This window comes from Astatotilapia calliptera, chromosome 6, assembly GCF_964374335.1.
Source record: "Astatotilapia calliptera chromosome 6, fAstCal68.1, whole genome shotgun sequence".
Taxonomy (NCBI): Eukaryota; Metazoa; Chordata; class Actinopteri; order Cichliformes; family Cichlidae; genus Astatotilapia; species Astatotilapia calliptera.
This window is the reverse complement of record NC_137427.1, coordinates 17,637,536-17,656,947: the sequence shown is the minus strand read 5'-3', so window position 1 is coordinate 17,656,947 and position 19,412 is coordinate 17,637,536. Positions and strand designations below refer to the sequence as shown.

Below are 19,412 nucleotides of genomic sequence, written 5' to 3'. Positions count from 1 at the left end.
AGCCGGAGTACCCGGAGGGAACCCACGCAGACACGGGGAGAACATGCAAACTCCACACAGAAAGACCCCGGCCTGATGGTGGAATTGAACTCAGGACCTTCTTGCTGTGCAGCAACAGTGCTAACCACCATGCCACCGGTGCCATCTTTCAAGATAAATATCCAAAAGTGCTTCACAACAAAAATGCTGGAACATGAAATCAAAAAATTGCCACAAAGCAAGTTTTAAAAAGATGAATTTTTAGCTGCCTTTTAAACAAGACTATGGAGTCCACAGATCTCAGGCTCAGAGGGAGAGAGTCTGGGTGCCACTTTTACAAAAGCTCTGTCACCTTTAGTTCTCAACCTTGTACGATGGGATGGGAACGAATGGATGCAAAGGTTCACTGATGTATGTGAAAAAGTCAAAACCAGAATCTTAAAGTGGACTCTTAAGTCAGCGGGGAGAGAGTGCAACTGAATTAGCAAGGATGTGACATGTGAGTACTCCTCGCAATGGCATCCCGAATAACCTCAGACGTTCCAAGGATGCTTTGTTAAAACCAATGAACAATGAATTACAACAATCCAGATGTGATGACATGAAGGCATGGATAACAATTTCCAAATCAGAGTGCGATGCAATGGAATACAAGTTGGCAATTTTTAGCGCTGTTTGTTAAGTGGCAGTCCTATAAACATGCAGATGAACACTCCCTACTAGAGACTTTAAACAGATGTAACGTTCAAATGTCCTGAAATGGGGCAACATAACTGTCAAACATGCAGTTTTATATCCCACTAACCACTGAAATTTAAGCTAATTTAGATAATGCTTCATATTAACTGCCCAAATATGTGGCTGGAGGCTTTATCAAAACGGCTTTTCAGTGGAGAGACTTGCTTTTAGAAGCACGTCTGTCCTTACATGACAACAGGAAGCAGTCTGTTGGTTCACAGTCTGATGTTCCAAGTTGGAGATTGATGACAATTGTACGATGACCACTGTGTGATTGACAGCTCAATTTGCTTTAGCAGCTCTGACAGAAGAAGAAGCTGAACGAGATGGTACACTCAATCCTGTGAGATGTTTTTCTTTTAATCGGCAAAATCAGTGACAAGAAGCACATCAGTGACCGCACTCTTGCACGGTCCTGCTTCTGTAAATAGGCCGAAAAAGAGGAACAGGGTGCTGGTTGTTTTGTTTTCCACAGTTCTGTGTGGCATAAAGTTCTCTTTAAACAATATTCTCTGTGAGACTTTACACAGAAATGTGTCTCTACAAGCCTAAAGTTTGAATCAAGATAGCCTTGACCATGTAAATTATTTTTGGCAAAATACGTTGGCATGAGCCTCGGCCATCCTTGCAGTGGAGCAGACAGAGAAAACAATATGTTGGAAAAATCACATAATTGCATTATCCAAAGCTGGAATCTAAAATATGTTTAATCTGAATGTTGCATTGCCAGTTGCATTGTCAGTATAAATTAACTGTGCTTTTATTTCTCAAAAGAAGAACGTCAAATGTACCTCCTCCCACTCTTCAGTTGCAAGAGTACCAAATGTGTGTTCATTAGCCACAACAAACTATCCCCAGCAGCTCCACCGTCTACTCTGATTGTTTGCTAAAAGTTAATATGTTAGACAGTAACAGCAGATAAAGTAGGAAACAAAATACAGATGTCTTGGGCCAGGAGATGGGTGTCACATGCAAGGAAAGCAAGTCAGAAACTTTTCTGTGTGGACTAAAAGATTTCTCGTGACGCTCTTTTTATTGGATTCGTCGACAATGACAAAGGATAAGCATGTGATCATGATCATGTGATCATGCTGTTGACACAGCTGTTCTCTCTTTAAATCTCCATTTTATGTTCATAACATTCAAGCCAAATTAGAGCAGATCTAATTCCTTTGTGTATTCAGATTTGGTGACACACTTTGTTACACCTCCATCACCTCAAGCTTCTGACCTAACTCTGCAGCCTTTCTTTATCTGGTGTCAAAGGTCAACAGCCAGTGGTCAATGCTGTCTATCAGAGGCCAGACAGAAGTCGAACAGAGTTCGAAAACACTAAACTGCGTCTAGACATCAAACTAAAGCAAACGTTACATTTGCTGTCCTCTGCACAACTTTTGTGTGTTGCGCGTAAAAGGTCATTAATCAAAAACAATGCAACACAGCGTCAGGCCCTAGGGAGACTCTTGAAGTTTTCTCACATTTAAATGTTTGACATACAGTTCATAAAGAAAGAGTCCCGGAAGCATTAAGCTCTCCCAGACACTGAGTAAGAAAGCATTCATCATGCTGTGATGCCAGGTCCCAGGCTGTTGCCGTGTTTACTCAGATTATGGTAAGTTTCCTTTTTGCCTGGCTGAGAAACAAGCTTTCCCACACTCGTGAAGCATGAAAGGGCATAAGGGCACTTTCTTTCTTTTTTAACCTGCTTCTAATTAGTGTGTGTGACTCATCGGAGAGGATGGGACAATAACCGTGCTGCTCATATGCAGGCATGCACTTGAAACGAAGTATGCAAACACACACTGGTTTCAAGCTTTAAGATGAAGATAAGATTAAATGCAACTCAATTACAAAACATAGTCAGCAGCGATTCAGCAGTGATGATGAAACTAATCTCGACATTTCATTTTAACTTAAAGGTCTCATTTAGCCGGGCACTAAAAGTTGAAGGAAATAAACGCATTCTTTGGCTGCATCATTCAAAGCTGCTTCAAAGCCAGTGCTGTTCCATAAAGCATTAAAACTGTTCACTTCCTTAAAATCGCACATCTGACATCCATCTAACTCTAGGCAGATTGGTCCCAAAGGAGTGCAATAAAACATCTGAAATCAAACAAAATTGCTGCTGTCATTCAACTTAGTGGCCCAATAAACAACACCACAACTGATGATACTGACAATAAAGCCAGAAACGACATTAAATGCAGGAAATGAAATGTGAACAGAAAGCAGACATTTTCAAGCGAAATCCTCCAACACTCGCAAACATTCAAGAACTTACACTTTCTTTTATTCTTAATGGAAACAAACAATCCAATTTGTTATTCTATAATCTTCCTATTGTCAGTGATCTAAATTCTTTCTGACTTACACAGTCGGTGGCGCTCATCCTCGACTCCATTTGTTACTGCTTCCATAACAACACCCACATGTATAGCTCCATTTTTTTTTTTCATAAAGGCTAAACTAAGTTTTACAAATGCTATTCGGAAATGAGTAGCCTATGTGCTGAAATTCGGGGGACTATTTTCCCCTGTGGTTAAATACTCATTGGGTAACTTATGCATGACCCTTATGAAATAAATAAATAAATAAATAAATAAATAAATAAATAAATAAATAAATAAATAAATAAATAAATAAATAAAGGGACGTCATCCAGCTCTTTGGCTGTTATTGATCACTTTTGAATAGCTTGGAGATCAACGTGGAAAGCAAGATATACCGTATGGATTTACCTGCACGCCAAATTTTTGTGTTAAGGGTGAATCTTTTATGCTATTTTTTCTAGCAGTGGCTGAATAAATATACATAAATATACATTCACTGGCCACTTTATTAGGTACAGCTTGTTAGTACTGGGTTGGACCCCCTTTTGGTTTTGAAACGTCTTTAATTCTTCATGGCATAGATTCAACAAGGCACTGGAAATATTCCCGAGATTTTGACAGCATCAAACAGTTACTGCATATTTGTCACCTGCACATCCATGATGGGACTCTTCTCTTCTTCTCTTGGCATGATTTGAGCTTTGTGATTATCCTGCTAAAAGCAGCTAGCAGAAGATGGTTATGCTGTGATCATGCAGGGATGGACATGGTCAGCAAGTAAAGGGCCCAAAGTGTGCCAACAAAAACACCATTACACTACCACCAGCTTGAACGACTGTTGCAAGGCAGGAGGGACTGCGATTATGCGGGAAAATCCCAGTTTTTTTTTTTTTAACATTCAGACCAGCCGGTCTGGCACCAACAACAACCATGCCACATTCGGAATCGCTTAACTGATGCTCAGTTTGAACTTCAGTGAGTCGCCTTCATCATGTCAAAATGCCTAAAGGCACTGAGTTGCAGGTGATTGGATGATTCGAAATTTGCATTTAACAAATAAGTAGGCTGTTCGTGTGTATTTAACAAAGTGTCCAGTGAGTGTATGTTATATAATAGGACTTGTTTAAAGTTAAAAAGAGGGAGGGAAAAGCTGCATTGTGGTGCATTGGAGAGAGGTGGGAGGGTGGGGTGTCATTAACAAGGAAAAAGAACAGGGGGAGTGCTGATAGGAGTAATTGAAAGCACCCAAAGTACTGCAGACAAAAAATTTGTTTTTCCATGTCCCTGGAAACATAAGCAGCACACATATATGCATGCTGTAGTTCCTGGAGATTCACCAGGTCACTGCATAACTGCAAAATGTCTCTGCACTATTCATAATGTCTCCGCTTAACTCTGTGTTAGCAACATTTGTTAAGAGAGGGTTGTTTTTTTTAATCCAAGGGTGTGTGCTGTGTGACCACATCATTTCTAAGAAGTGCCTTGTTTAAATATTACAGTTGTGAGTAGATTAAAAAAGTATGAATGTGGGGGTGTTTGGGTTTTTGCACAGCATAGTCATCAGGAACCAAAGAAAATGTAATCTTAAGGAACAGCTACAGGCCACCTAGCTAACCAAGTCAAGCGTTAAGAAACTCCACCCAATACATGTCAATACACACTCAAACACACACACACACACCACAGCGATCCTGCAGGACCTCAGGACAAAAGATGTAGTAGGGGATTTAAATTCACAGACTTCTCAGACACACAGCTAAACTGTCCCTTGAAGATAGTACTGTGCAGGTGTGTGTGTGTGTGTGTGTGTGTGTGTGTGTGTGTGTGTGTGTGTGTGTGTGTGTGTGTGTGTGCGTGCACACATAAAGTGTAACAGTGTTTCATTATGTGGATTTAGAGTACATTAAAAGTTATAATCTATATGCCAGCGAGTTGAGTGCAAGGGCTTACTATAAAATAAAGGGAAAAAAGCAGACAGAGGTCCCCATTTACTTTTTATTGCCATCCACATGGGAGGAACCTCCACAGCCAGAACCAGATGGGGGGTTTAGTGTGCATCTTAAACCCACTTTAAGTGTCTGCTTTTCCCCAAACCATAGTTCATTATGACACAGTGAAGGAAAGATAAGAAGTGAAACAAGACTTCTAGTGATATCACGCAGAATGAGCTCATCGTTTTTTATTATAGGGTCCCTGAGGCCAATAAATTACACCTCAAGTATCAACGCAGTGCTTTTCTGCAAAAGGGTTACATGTTTAATAGCAGCTGACTTTTTGCTCGAGTGGAAGTTGAGCACAAGAGACAGAGCAAGAGAGAAACAGAGCGGCCGAGCCTTTAACCTGCCTCTAGTCATAACATCACGTCTTTGTCTTTACACGCAGTGGTCTCAGTCATACAGGGTCCTGCTGCCAGCCTGCATCGTTTCTTATCTAAGATTGCCTTCAGCACATGCAGAACAGGGCAAAACATGAATTTATTGTTGTGTACTGTAGGCCATTTACAGAGGGAAGCACTGGGGCAAAACTGTCTAATACTTCTGAAATATAACCTGCTTCCTTAATCAGAACCATATAATTTTAACAGGCTTAGACTAGTCAAAGCTGCAGCTGTGTTGCATAAGTATGTTATATAAAATGTCTTCTTTTAAACAGATTGAAATTGACTGCCATATTTTTTTTCACATTAGGACGTTATTTATATTATAACACTGAAGTATGTTTTGCATATGTGCTTATAGCGCCTAAGTGTATGAAAATGTATTTCTACAAGACATTTTGTTTAAATAGAAGGTAAAATAAAAAACCTATATAGTCTATAATAACTTAGATGTGCCAGTGCCTAATGGAGGCAAACTAATCTTGCTGTTTGTACTGAGTTCAATCGATTCTTTTTTTAAACCGTTAGTTGATTTCAGTTTATACTGAGTCTCCTGTGGTTAAATGTAATTTGAAACACGTTGTCAGTTTTCTTTTTAAGGTATTAGTTCTTCAGTATTGTCTTTCAATGCTAGTTTATACAACTGTATAAAAGTCTTTAGCAATGACTCAGTGGAAATACAATACTTGTTGAATATCTACTGAAACATTTGAAGACATAAATGGAAATAGAGTATATATGCAAAAACATAGATAGTAAAAGTCTAGGGAGCTTGAAAGTCAGCTTTAGGTATAATCACCTTTATTTCTCAACATGGCCTGTACTTTCATAGGCAAGCTTTCTTATACTTTCTTTAAGTAGTCTTCAGGAATAGTTCTCCAGGCTTCTTGTATTAAATTCAACGCTCTTCTCTGGATGTTGGCTGCCTTTTGTTCTGTTCTCTGTTAAGATGAGCTCACGCTGCTTTAATAATGTTGAGGTCCAGCCTCTGGGGAGAAGCAGGGTAAGAAGCAGGGTACACCTTGGATGGGTCTCCAGTCCATTCACACTCACATTCACTAATTAAACTAATCCCACTGACTGCATGTCTTGAGACTGTGGGAAAAAGCCAGAGTACCCAAAGAGAACCCACGCACACATGTGGAGAACATGCCAGGTCAGTGGATTTAAACCCAGGACCTCGCTATGATGACTCAGTGCTAACCACCACACCACTGTTCTCCCATGTTCCATTGTGTGAGCGTGTGTGTTTTGCTTTCTGTCCCAGTTTGCTTTTACTGGACTGACAGAATGTTTGGAATCATTTTCATATTAAAAAAAAAATATTATATTGGCTCTCAGATCCTTCCCAGACGGTTTTGCATGGTGGATCAAATTATTATTATTTTTTTTTTGCATTCTGAATTCTATCATTTAGACTCAAACTGACAGTCTCCACTGTGGTTTACAGATGGCTGTAGATACTTTATATCCTATATATGACGACGATTTGAACCAGAAGTGTCAAATTCAGATTCATCATTCCATAAGACCTGTTGCCGTCTCAGCCTTTTCCCCCTGTTTCCCTTCCTTAGCAGTTCCTTCTTCACATCCACCCTTTCACTGAGACCATTTCTGTTGAGGCTGAATCAAACAGCAAATGCAGAGGGGCAAGATGCACCTCTCACGTCCTGTGTCAGGACTGTGCTGGATCTTCTTCTCTTTCTTAAGTACATGACTTTCCGATACTGTTCATCTGCTGTGGGTAGTTTTCTTTTAGGCCTGCCACTTTTTTTTGTCATTCACTTGTGCAGTTTCCTCATTTTAAGGAATTACATGGAAATCTGCCTGTGTGAAAGTAAAATATAAATAAATGAGGGATGGCTCGAGACTTTTTCGTGGTGCTGTACTTCAGTACAAATTCCTGTGATACTTAATTACATACGTACTTCAATTTCTAAAATATATGAGAGCTTTATGTGCTGACTTTTTATAGTAAGCTGTATCATAAAATTATTCATATGTGCAACCTGTTAAACAGATAAGCAGTGAAAAGAAAGTTCAAAAATGCAGCATTCACATATTAATACAACAACACTAATGACTACCATAGACAGTCCCTCTCACAGGCTGCTTTCAACATAATGCGCTCTGCCACTTTTAGCACTTTCAGTAAATTTTATCGTATAAGTTCATTTAGGTCCACGTGTAAACGTTTGTAACACAGACATAATCGGCCTTCTCTCACGTGCAGCTGGTGACGCGGGGGCACCCTCTGCTGTCAGAGCAGCTCTACACAGCAGAAATGTCACCGCTCCGTTTCCTATTGGCTGCGTGCAGTCATGTGACCAAAACAGAGTCATGGCGGCCTCTGCTGCAGTCCGGTCGAGCATGGGACTCACTTTGAGGCTTTCTCGAGTTATCCCGGACTGTAGCACGTGTCCGCTGTTCAGGTTAAAGTGTAATGCGAAGAATGTGGCTAATTTACAAAGGAGGGGGTCCTTTGATAGTCTCCGGACGATAAACCGACACTTACAGACGAGTATAGGTGAGTGATGCAGCCTGCTAGCATTTAGCCTAAAGCCGGTGGCTTTCCTGTCAGGACTGTTGGTTTACGATAAGTCTGAATAAGTGCTCATAAGTTTTCTTCTTGATGAAGTTTCAGTCATCGGCGATGCCAGCCAAGTTTGGTCAGTAAAATTAGCAGTAATCTGCCTGGAAAATCGGTTCAATAACACTTGCGTAACTTCGTTTCGGCAATCCCAGTTAGGGATGTAAAACTTGGGTGCAACAAGTAAATCAGTCCCATTATCAAAGTGAAGGAGCTGATGTCACCTTTGAATACTCTCACAGTAATGATGGCTGTGTTGCTCTTTCCCCAGGTCTTTACCACAGTGAGGAGGGGAGCTCCAATGCAGAGCACCCTGAGGATGTGTAAGTCAGCTGAGGCTTTTATTGTGAAACAACAGGGTACGGTGAACTGCACATAAATGGATACATCGTAATACTTTTAATAAAAATTGTTATCACAGCTACTTCTGTCAAAAACTAAAGCCGAAGTTAGACGTAAGTGTAAATGGAAAATTAAAACTCACAACCAAGGCAGCGGCTGGATCCAGTTTAAAAGCACCCTAAACCATTAAAGAGTGCTTATGTGAGTTATTAATTTGAGAGCGCATACTTAAAAATAAGCAGACCTCTTGTTGCATTTAAAGTTATTCTTATTTAAAAATAAATAAAATGCCAGATAAGATTAAAAAATAGACCTCTGATACTTAATAGATAAAATCATTTATAGATTTTCAGACTTCATTATTTATATATATTTTGTATATTATAAGTTGAGAATGGTGGAATAAACACTTAAATTATGGCCAAACACACATAAATGTCCGTTTCTTTGAAAAACAAATTTACTTTAATAGCTCATGTAATCTTGAATGCATCACAGACATGAAATGTTGTGTCACCTGTTTGTTTGTTGCTTTTAATAGTTTGATGTCTTCTGTTCAGTGTCAACGTGGTGTATATAGATCGGTCAGGCCAGAGGATCCCTGTGAAAGCTAAAGTGGGAGACAATGTCCTCTACCTGGCTCACAAGCATGGCATTGACCTGGAAGGTGAGGGTCGTTACAGATGAACTGTAGATGAACACCATTATCCTTGCACCATTGTCATTGAGATATTTGTGTCTTGTAATATTTAGGAGCCTGTGAGGCGTCTCTTGCTTGCTCAACATGTCATGTTTATGTGAGTGCTGCTCATTTTGACAAACTGCAAGAACCTGAAGAGAGGTAGGACTGCTACCAGTGCCATCTTATGTGATGCAGTTCGAAAGAAAATCATTATTACTGACACATATATCCATTCATAGGGAGGATGACATGCTTGACATGGCACCGATGCTGCAGGAGAACTCCAGGCTGGGATGTCAGATCATTCTCACTCCGGAGCTTGATGGGATTGAACTCACCTTGCCCAAAGTCACCAGGAACTTCTACGTGGATGGCCATGTTCCCAAACCTCACTGACAAGTGAGATGGGGTGTTCAGAAAAATTGGAGCTTTTAGCTTTGCGCTAAGCACCATATGTACTGGTTGAGTTTGGGAGGGGGGTGCAACCATGAAGAAAAGCATGACAAGGATAGAAAAGTCCGTAGCAACTCCCAAGATGTCTTAACAACTGACTAATTCTACAGTTAACCACTGACAGGACAGTCCTAGGCAGAGTCAGACACTATATCTCACAGGTGATGTTACTTCGGGGGGAAAAAAACTTTAAAAAACGAAAAGATGTTTAACAAATCCTGTGTTTTTTTTGTTTTGGGGGGTTTGTGGCGTCTTCTCAGGCCAGCTTTAAGACACAATTCAATCAAACTGTTCTTTTTTTTTGGAAAAAAAGAGAACTGCAGGGGGAGACTTTATTTAACAGAGTTAAATCTTTTGTGCTGATTAATGGAACATTCCTTGTTACAGCTCAAATGCGCACAAGTATCACAAGATTGTTATTGTTTTGGCTAGTCCATTATTATCAATATATGCATAGCATTTACTTTTGTATGCACCATGCTCATTTATACATTTGTGTCTATGATGTAGAAGTACATGCTCACTGCCATAATCATCCTATTCTGCAAGACAGAAAAAAGCCATAAACAGTCATGTTTGCCTGATTCTTAAACACGGGCTCCTAAGAAATCAAAGCAGAATTTATACTGTTGAAACTTATTTTGTATTTGCTCCAAACATTTCAGAAACATTCATGTGAATTGCATTTCAGATAAAGTGTTTTCTTTGCAACTGTCAGTGATTAAGGCTTGATTAGAGGATCTGGTCCAGCTGGATCCACAACAGGATGGTGGAAGTGGAAGCATGTCTGCTTGGAAGCTGGTGATCTTCATGTTACCATAGTTTAAGTTTACCACATCTACCTTTTACTCAAGTCTACTGTACTTGTCCAACTTACGCACAAGTGAATTGTGTATTTTGTGTCTGATGAAATACAAATGTTTTAAGTTGTGCAATAAAATCAGTTTAAAAAGCTATTTTGAGTAGTGCACTCATTACCTGGGCCTTCCCAAAAAGGTCATTGTGCCCCCTCAGCTGAATTCGACTGATGAACAACTTGAAACACTTGAGTCACCCAGGTCATTGCTGCCCAAGCTGAAGTTAATTGGTTAACCAAAGCTCAGTGCTTCTGCAGCAGTTGCAGAAAATGGCATAACTGGGAAGGATAGTGAGGTTGGAGTGGTTGAGCCAAATGCAAGTCGGACTTCAGGAAGTATCCCTATGAATTTGGAGCTAAAAAGAACCAAAGTGCAAAAAAAAAAAAAAAAAACTCAACTCCCAACCATCACGCATGTGGTGAATTTAAATGTGGCTCTTGCTTTTGTGCACATTTTATTTTATAACCTCATGTGTGTGACTGCTAGTGCAAATGCACATCTGTGAAAGGTTTTAATATAGGTTGTTAAAAGTGAAATGACGACTTCAACCAGATAGCCCCCTGTCAAAGTTGGTTACCTGGTGATGACCTTAACTCTTTAGCCAGCAACCTTACAATAACAACTCAAAGGCCACGATACTGACCTTATCACTGACTCACCAACAGTTAAATAATCATTACTGGCTGCATGACTAGCTAACAGTCATTGCCGGGGAAAAGAAAAAGGGTTTTCCACTCGCGTATCCAGGCAAGTAGTAGCTACAAAATGAACAGGAGTTAGGAGTGTCAAAGCTTTTATACCCAGACAGGCTGTAATCTAGCAAACGGAAAACACCCGCGTACCTTCTTCTGGCCCCAGAATCTGATCCAGTCATAGCAACCAGCTTCAGTGGTTCGAGTTCCCCAGCAAATCGACACGCTTAATTTTTTATTTGACAACGGATTGAAGATCACGGGTGAGCGTCGAGATTGGTACTCCACATGAATGTCAGGTAAAGTGGGCTGAACGCTTGTAGTTAGAGTTACACCACGAGTTTTAAACGTGTTCATCTCATGCCTCATGATAAAGACACTGTTAGCTAGAGGCCATCACAGGTCAAAAACATAGAAGACAAAGATCGATTATGGCAGGAGGTGAAGGTGATGCACGATTAAAGATAATGGTTCGGAATATGCAATGACGGGTGCTTACTGAGATCTGATACTGAGTTTACATGAAGTGAGTCATTGCCTACAGAGTTTATTTAAATATAATCACAATGCTAAATTGTAGATCTGCTTGCATGCGCTGTAGAATTATGTATTTTTGATGAAACTTTTAGGCATTAGTTAATCCATGGCCTGTAAGAGGAAAAAAGTCACTAATTTTAAAAGCATTCATGTTAACGCATTAACGTAATATTAGTGGGATTTGCTGCTGCGCTCGCGACGGCCCGACGACCGCGAAAAATTTAGGCTACTCGACGTTCTAGAAGGCAGGAAGTGCAACATTTGACGTTCCCAAACACGTTTAAACGCCACAGAAAAGTTTTGTTACAGTCTTTCCGGTGAGTTGAACTAGTTACATTTTTTTTAAAGTTGTTTTTTGATACAAAAACAAACATAGCATTAGCTTATCTGCTGTAACTGCATGCATATAATTGGCCGCATTAGCTCAGTTTTAGGATAGCCTTAAGTAGCATGCATGGACCATTCTGCAATGGCATGACATTTTCTGTTTCACCTATGTGCATTAATCTATGCACAAAATACCAAAACATACGTTTGCTGTGTAAATTACAATTTTTTTTCTGCGACAAAATGTAATTTATAAAAAAAATTATTGATCCAAATATAACAGTTAAAATAGTGTTGCGCCTATCTTGTCTGGAAAAGGAAGAGAAAAACAGTTAGTGACAGTAAAGAAGATGTGATGAATGATTGACTCCGGTGCTAACACCAAAGGTAGACAAATGTCAGACCTCTTAATATAATTTTTACATTACATTTTTTTCTGACCAAATTTAATGTGTCGCTCTAATAAAACCCTGTTACCCAGTGTTACCAAAAGAACCTCCTTGACTTTGAGTCTTACAATTGACTCCTAGTATCTTTTTCTGAGCAGAATGTGTGTATAAAAAAACAGCATTTCTGTGATCATGAGTATTTATGTCATTTGTTTGTCATTTGTATTACATAATGTATAAATAAAAGAAATAAATAATTATCTTGATAATTAATCTTGTGTAATATTATACGGTTACTGTATCATTTTTAATAACATGTTTATAAATTACTTTCTTAGCTCGCAAGAAATCTTTTTAATCTGTTTTCCTTGTAATAGACTTAATTATTATATGAATTGTGTATTTAAAAATATGTAAGAAAAATTAATAAATAAAAATAAAAATTTGAAATTAAATAGTGAAATTACTACAAAAAAGTGTGACTATTGAAAAGCTGGGCAAGGTAGATTTCAACCTGTTGTTTATTTGAAATTTATTGAGTATTTATTAATGGTCAATAATTTATTAAAAATAAATTGTTTTTCCTTAAATACGCAACAGAAAATTACATAGCGTCCAATTTAACCATTTCTGAACCCTAAATTGTCTTCCAGTTATATGACCCACATATTTAGGCCAAATGACACTGCTATTATTTTACGTTATATAAAATATTTAGCTGCTTGCAGTCAACTTGTTGCTTGTGGACTATTGATAGAAACTAATATCTTTCAATGACCTGTGGTAGGAAGCATATTTGTCATGTCAGAGGTGTAAAGGGCTGAAGGTACAATATTTTGTAATAGAGAAAAGATGAAGACTAGAGGGAAAGTACAGGGAAAACATGCACAGATTTACCTCTGCTAGTCCTAAAGCTATTTGTTCCTATTCATGTTGCAGACTCTGCCTCAGTATGAGTACGAAATCAAGGATGCAAGCTGACTTTATCCAGGGAAACCAGAGCAAAGTGGAACACGATTCACCCCAGTCTGCACTCTTCTACCTTTTCCAAGAAGTTTCCAAGCTTGTATCCCCTATCCACAACAGTTTCCCAGACTCAGATCTACCCAGTGAATCACAGATTAAGACATATAGCCAGGATCCTTTAGTAATTAAAAAAGAAGAGGGTCCACATTCATTTGAAGCCTCTGCTAGTTCTGTCCAGGATACTTTAGAAATGAAAAAGGAAGGCGATGCACATTCATTTCATACCTGTAATGGTTCCTGCCACCATAGTTTGTCTTGTTCGCTGCCATGTAATGAGCTGGAAACGGTAAATGAGGAGTGTCAAAGCAGCAATGTCACAACTACATCACAGTGTGAACGCAATAGTCCCTGGAAAGTGCTGAGCTTGATCAACTTGCAGTGTGAAAAGCTGCTTCATTTGGAAAATCTTGAGGTGTTAGACCCAAGTTCAGCCTCATCTGCCACAAAATTAGGCTATTCAACAGTCACATTATCCACTGCAGCACCAGATGTTACAGAAGCTGCAATTGAAAGTGACACTCTAAGTGGTGAATGCATGTTAGGCCCATCTCCTCGTCTCTTTGAGAGACAAGAAATCACACCCTCTGTCAGTGCTGATGAAAAAGTGACAGGAAGACCCACAGGAGATGGATTTAAACTACAGTGCTGTGTGAAAGACTCCGAGATGGGTGTTCAGCTTGAAACTGCTGAGACAACAGACACTGACAGAGCAGACTTGCCAGGAGACAGTACAACAGCATCTCTGCATCCTCAACACAAGAACAAAACAGAAGTTAACTTCACTGTCAACACACAAATTGGGTGCAGCCAGGAGTGTGAGCAGGGTTGTTCTTCTAGCAAACAGGATATTTTAAATGCACCCTTTTTTGAATATGCTTTATCACAAGCACACAATGTATGTCTTAATACTAAGCTAACTTGTAATTCAGATGATGAGACTTGTACTACTCTATCAAAGCCAGTACTGTCACTAGATATTAATGCAAATCTTACTTTATCTGTGGAAGCCCAATGTGACGGCAGGCTGCCTCCTCTGAGCCCCATCCAACTTTGTTCACAATCACCATCACTTACATTCAGCGCTCCAGAGAATTCTCTCTTCGGTTCAAAACCAGATGAATGTGCAGATGCCCCCATAGATGGAGACACCCCTCCAACTGCCCCGATAAAATCTTCTGCACCATCCAAAGCAGAACTTTGGACAATGCAAAAGGAGGATCACGGTTCATCTTCGCACCAGTGGAGAACTAAGACTCCTAGAAAACAGCCTCATCCCAGTCGTAGTGTTGATATTCAAGACCCAGACTTCCAGGGAGTGACATTCAGGATGGACACGGAGCTAGACGAAAGCAGGGAACAGTGTCGGCTTCTCATAACTTCACGATACAGGTAGACAAACACATCTTCGGTACACGCCATGCATTACAAAACGTGGTAGGAGCTTACATGAAATCCTCTCACATTATTGGTGTTTTATCTGTGTGTACCCACAACAGCAAGGAACTCTGCAGGAGTGTGAGAAAACCCAGGCTGAGGACACGGTCATCACAGAAATCATTTAAAACTAGCAGCTCAGACGAGGAGAACGGCCACACAACCAGTGTTTTAAGTGAGTACCCCCTAACTATGTCCTCAAGCAAGCTGCTCGTTTATTTTACTGTTTTTCCTGGATCATCTAACAGAAGATGCAGAGAAGAGTTTACAGAGTATTTTGCTTGTTTTAATTAGATTTTTCAATGTTAAATATTAAGCTCAAAGTACAATTTTTTTTTTTTTTTAGCATATTTCAATGTTATTTAGTTTTTTTTAAATATAATAATGTGCATTAAATTAAAGACATTCTGAACAAGTGTAACAGGTCATGTTGGCATCTCAGTCTTAACACAGTTTGAGACTGGATTTGTAAAAAATTTATTTAGTTATCTAATACAGACACACTGCATTTTTTCAACTTTAACTAAATTAATATGAGGAAGAAATAGATTTTTTTTTTTTTTGTGCTTGCCAAAAGTGTGTCTTAGAAAATTTTGTCTTAGGAGACTTTATCCAGAATACAACACTAAACTAACCCCAGATGGTGAAACACTCAGCAAAACATCCCAATATATTAATATTGGAAATAAAAATATATAACTTTTTGTAAGAACAAATAAAATATGTAAAATACAGTATATTAAGTAATTGTAATATTTTAATGTTTAATTCATTATGAGTTATAAATAAAAGTATCTGCAGCATTACAGTGTTATAGAAGTGCATGTGTGTGTGATACCCATAATCTCCACTAGAGGACACCACCACCTTAGAAATATGTAACTCAACAGGGTCAGACAGGTGTGACTGTTTCAAACAAGTTTAGGAAAGTTGTGGTTTAAATAACTTAATACCAGAACGTGAATGTCAGCTAAGACAAGAGAAAAATAAGCTCAACTTTAAATAAATGTACTTATCATCAGGTAAAGATCTGAGTGCTAACACTATTAAAAAATACTCTAAATAATTTTTCATCATTCATATCTTTAATTTCATTCAATTTCATTCATAATTTTTCAAATCTTTTCTTCTCCTATACAAAGTTTCTTTACAAATCTATAACTATTTGACATTTGCTTATGTTTCATTTTTGGTAAAGTGGGAATGTCAGTGCGCTGTATTTCCAGCGTTTAAAGACCAAAGAGCCAATCTTCTCGACAGATATGCAGCCTTGTTCTCATATATTGGTCAGTTAACAGAAAATGCAGTATAAATGTTCCAGTGAAGTTTTAGATTGTAGTTGTATTTTTAAAAAATATGAATGTCTTTCGCTCAATTGAGGTTATTGTCTGGAGTCGGTTATTGTTTAATAATTCAATAAAGTTTTTGAGGCGTAAAATTACAAATGTATCTTTAACCTCCTAAGACCTGAACTCTTTCATGGCATGCATTTTTAATTTCTCTTTGCTATTTGGGCTGATTGGGAGCTGATAAATGTAAAAATAAAGAATCATCTTTTTACCTGATGTAGTTTCCGAGAGGAGGATATCAGGACCTTGTAGAGCAAAATTTAGTATTGTGGTCTAGACAACCCAAAATGTGATGTCCACATATGTGGACACCAGGTCCTAGGAGGTTAAATGATTATTGCAAATGTAGTCGCAATGTTTGGTTGCATTAAAACACTTCCTTAATTCAGATTTTTAAAAAAATATGCTTGGAAATAAGTGATTTAAGCACACTCAGTTCAGTTTTACTGCTATTTGCTTAATCTTTCATTTCTGTTTCACTAGAGGGTAAAGTTTGTGCATCATGCTGCACCAGGAAGACCCCCATGTGGAGAGATGCCGAGGACGGGACTCCACTGTGCAATGCCTGTGGGATAAGGTAGCTCGATATTCAATATTCAATGTCTTAAACACTGAAGCTGTGCATTAGGGCTGATCACAATAATCAGTTGGATTATTGTGATTTTTAACAGAGTCTAAAATTTTCTTTGAGTCCTCATTGATGATGTTGAATTATAGCTTAAAGGAATTAATATATTCTAACTTGTATTTTGTGGAAACCTGTTCCAAATCAGTTTGTGTTGATGTTTACTTATTTTGCCAGCATTTTTCATCATGTTTTGAGCAGTCAGTTGCCACAACACTGTGCAGTTAAACAAGTTCAGGCCTCACAAACAACAGAAACGATCAACTTATTTTTTCCATTCTCACAAGAGTCTGACTGCACCTTACAGAAACTTTACTTCATGCATGACTTCCCAGACTAATGCATTAATCTCATGATTGCATGAAACGGTATGTTAGTACTCACTGGCTCATAATTTCTCTTTCAGAAATAAACACAGGTTAGCTTTGGAAATAAGGAGTAGTGCTGAGCTCAAAAGAATGTGCAGCTAATCTACTTTGGAAAAGTATTAAATGTCCATGCTTGTAAAATGCCTTGTAGTATTATTATAAATCAGTCATCTGCCTATGATAATTTGACTAAATAGCATTTATGCACCTGAGCATTAAAGGGCAAATAGTTGAACCACCACTGCATTTTTTTTCTCTTACTTTTGAAGGTATAAGAAGTACAGGGTGCGCTGTGTCAACTGCTGGCATATCCCTCGGAAAGAGGGCAACTCCAACTCGTGCTGCCTCAAGTGTGGAAACTTTGTGAGGCTGACCTCAGCTCAGCGGAAACACACCAACTAGGGAACTTGCACACATCACAGGTTTTTATGCCCACATGTGACAGAGCTTTGCACAGACGCACACAACAGTTTGAAACAATACTCGCTGCTCTCGTAAATCTTTACAGTTCACTACAGATATGACTACCTCTTACCTGACTCAAGGTATTTAAATTCGTTTTACTGTTATAGCACTGTACCTCAGACAATAGTACACATTTACCTCTATGACTGTGTGCGTCAAAAAAAGTAATAATAAAACAACTTGTAAAACATTTAAATTTGTATGGAGAAAAAAGTCTTTTCTGTACTGATCCTATTTCTGCTCCTTAATTTGTATTTAGCATGTGTGATGGAGCTTAGAAGGTTTACTTTTTGTTTTTTTTTGTTTTTTTTCACCAAGAGGGATATACTGAGGACGCACAGACTTTGTAGCAGAGCTGAGAATCCTTTATACAAATAAATGGGATACTGAAGGACCACTGTCAGAAAGTGACGCATTCAGTGGAAAGTTTAGTCGTGAAATTTTTCATAGCTTCAGTGTCGCTTACATATAATGGTCAGTAGTACCCGACAGCTGTAATAGAAAGTTATTTCTGTACAGGCCCTGAGCTCAGTGCTGCTTTTCACTGTTATTAACTGTAAAACACTCCTACTGCTCCTAATCCTGACAGCGACAGTTCAGTTACTAAGTTCATCAGATACATTTAGTTGAACAAGTTAAATCAAGCTATTTATTTTGTTGTCTTTGTTGTTTTTTCTAATTGTGGTTGTTATAAGTGGTCACTTTTCTTTGGTATTTATTTGGGCCATTGTTTCTGAGCATTATTTTATTTGGCTTGTTAAATCGGTGTGTAGATTTCCTTAGTATTGCTGGTTTCTGTGAGATGGGGAAAAGGGGTTTTGTGTGTGTTTGCATGGGTTTTTGTTTGTATTAAATTCATGAACAAACCTGTGTCTCCCCGTTCTTCATTTAAGAATTTAGCTTAGTATTGCAGTGACTGTAAAATGATAAATTGGTTTCAAATGGGTGCACATATCAAATTAAAGTACAGTGAGAGGGAAGAAAGGTTCAGTAATGAGGCTTCCCACAGTTCCTTCAGCCCACCATGCACTACAGGCCTGCTGGCCAAGTGGGTGGCCTCGCACGGATTGATACAGTGCAGCTATTATTTCAAAATGGATTACGTCTTCTTGAGTTGGCTCTCTTGCCTGTGCTAAACCATCCAGCAAAGAGCAATACTGAAGGAAATGAGCGCTATGTAAGCCAAGGACATAAAAGAGAGCTCAAGCTCAATGAAATTCATATGCCTGCTCTTATTTTACATTACACATGCTCCAAAACGTCTCACCTGCTGCGGTCATTTAAACATCAGCTATAATCAATAATGAATGAATGTACACAAATCAAATTTTATGGTACTTGGCAGCCTGTCCAGCTTTGTACTTCTGATACTGGAGTGCAGTTCAAAGGCGAGCCTTATGCATTTACTCAGTTACGTTTGCTTAAAGACCTCTGTGGAGATTTATTCATTTTAATTGTTGCTGAAACATTATGGGTACATAAAATAAGGCTAATTGTTCAATTAGCAGATAGTAGATAAAATGGCTAAGCCTGGCTCTCCAACCCTATTGTACAATGTTAAGGCCGAAATACTTTTTCTGTTTTGCTTTTGCAGTTTCACTTTAATTAGAAGGCATTGTTTTACTGCTTGATGTATACCATTCATCAAATCTAGCAAATGAAATGTATTAAGTCTTTTTTTTATAGTCGCAAAGTTCTGTACACAAAAAGGGTACAATAAATAAGAACACGAAGTGGCATAATAGCCAAGAAAAAGAACAACTTAATCGGTACACACGCAAAGATTACTGAGTCAGAAAACTGTGTAGATCCCCAAAAAGTTTAATAAATAAATAATATGCATCATGGACGT

At 38.6% G+C, this 19,412-nt stretch overlaps 2 protein-coding genes across 4 annotated transcripts; both read left to right on the top strand.

The window, feature by feature from the left end:
* The first annotated feature begins 7,729 nt into the window (after positions 1-7,729).
* On the top strand, positions 7,730-10,447 carry fdx2 (ferredoxin 2). The gene is made up of 5 exons (XM_026169292.2): positions 7,730-7,951; positions 8,286-8,337; positions 8,917-9,023; positions 9,110-9,197; positions 9,278-10,447. The coding sequence occupies exons 1-5, from the start codon at positions 7,765-7,767 to the stop codon at positions 9,432-9,434; spliced, it is 591 nt and encodes a 196-aa protein (XP_026025077.2). The 5' UTR covers positions 7,730-7,764; the 3' UTR covers positions 9,435-10,447.
* A 722-nt stretch (positions 10,448-11,169) lies between these two features.
* zglp1 (zinc finger GATA like protein 1) lies at positions 11,170-18,426 on the top strand. Of its 3 annotated transcripts, none has more exons than XM_026170669.2 (5): positions 11,170-11,339; positions 13,233-14,708; positions 14,816-14,928; positions 16,586-16,679; positions 17,365-18,426. In XM_026170669.2, exons 1-5 carry the CDS (start codon positions 11,329-11,331, stop codon positions 17,495-17,497), a joined length of 1,827 nt encoding a protein of 608 aa, XP_026026454.1. In that variant the 5' UTR covers positions 11,170-11,328; the 3' UTR covers positions 17,498-18,426. The 3 variants fall into 3 exon arrangements, with proteins under 3 accessions (XP_026026454.1, XP_026026455.1, XP_026026456.1); XM_026170670.2 differs by having other exon boundaries at positions 11,183-11,303; XM_026170671.2 differs by lacking the exon at positions 11,170-11,339 and adding an exon at positions 11,784-11,894.
* Positions 18,427-19,412: the final 986 nt, after the last annotated feature.

Excerpts from the sequence above, each read along its gene's own strand:
- fdx2 (XM_026169292.2), top strand. The coding sequence starts at position 7,765 with ATGGCGGCCTCTGCTGCAGTCCGGTCGAGCATGGGACTCACTTTGAGG. Across the intron at positions 9,024-9,109 it reads GCATGGCATTGACCTGGAAG|GAGCCTGTGAGGCGTCTCTT; the intron begins GTGAGGGTCGTT and ends TGTAATATTTAG. Across the intron at positions 9,198-9,277 it reads CTGCAAGAACCTGAAGAGAG|GGAGGATGACATGCTTGACA; the intron begins GTAGGACTGCTA and ends ATCCATTCATAG.
- zglp1 (XM_026170669.2), top strand. Across the intron at positions 14,929-16,585 it reads CCACACAACCAGTGTTTTAA|AGGGTAAAGTTTGTGCATCA; the intron begins GTGAGTACCCCC and ends CTGTTTCACTAG. Across the intron at positions 16,680-17,364 it reads TGCAATGCCTGTGGGATAAG|GTATAAGAAGTACAGGGTGC; the intron begins GTAGCTCGATAT and ends TTACTTTTGAAG.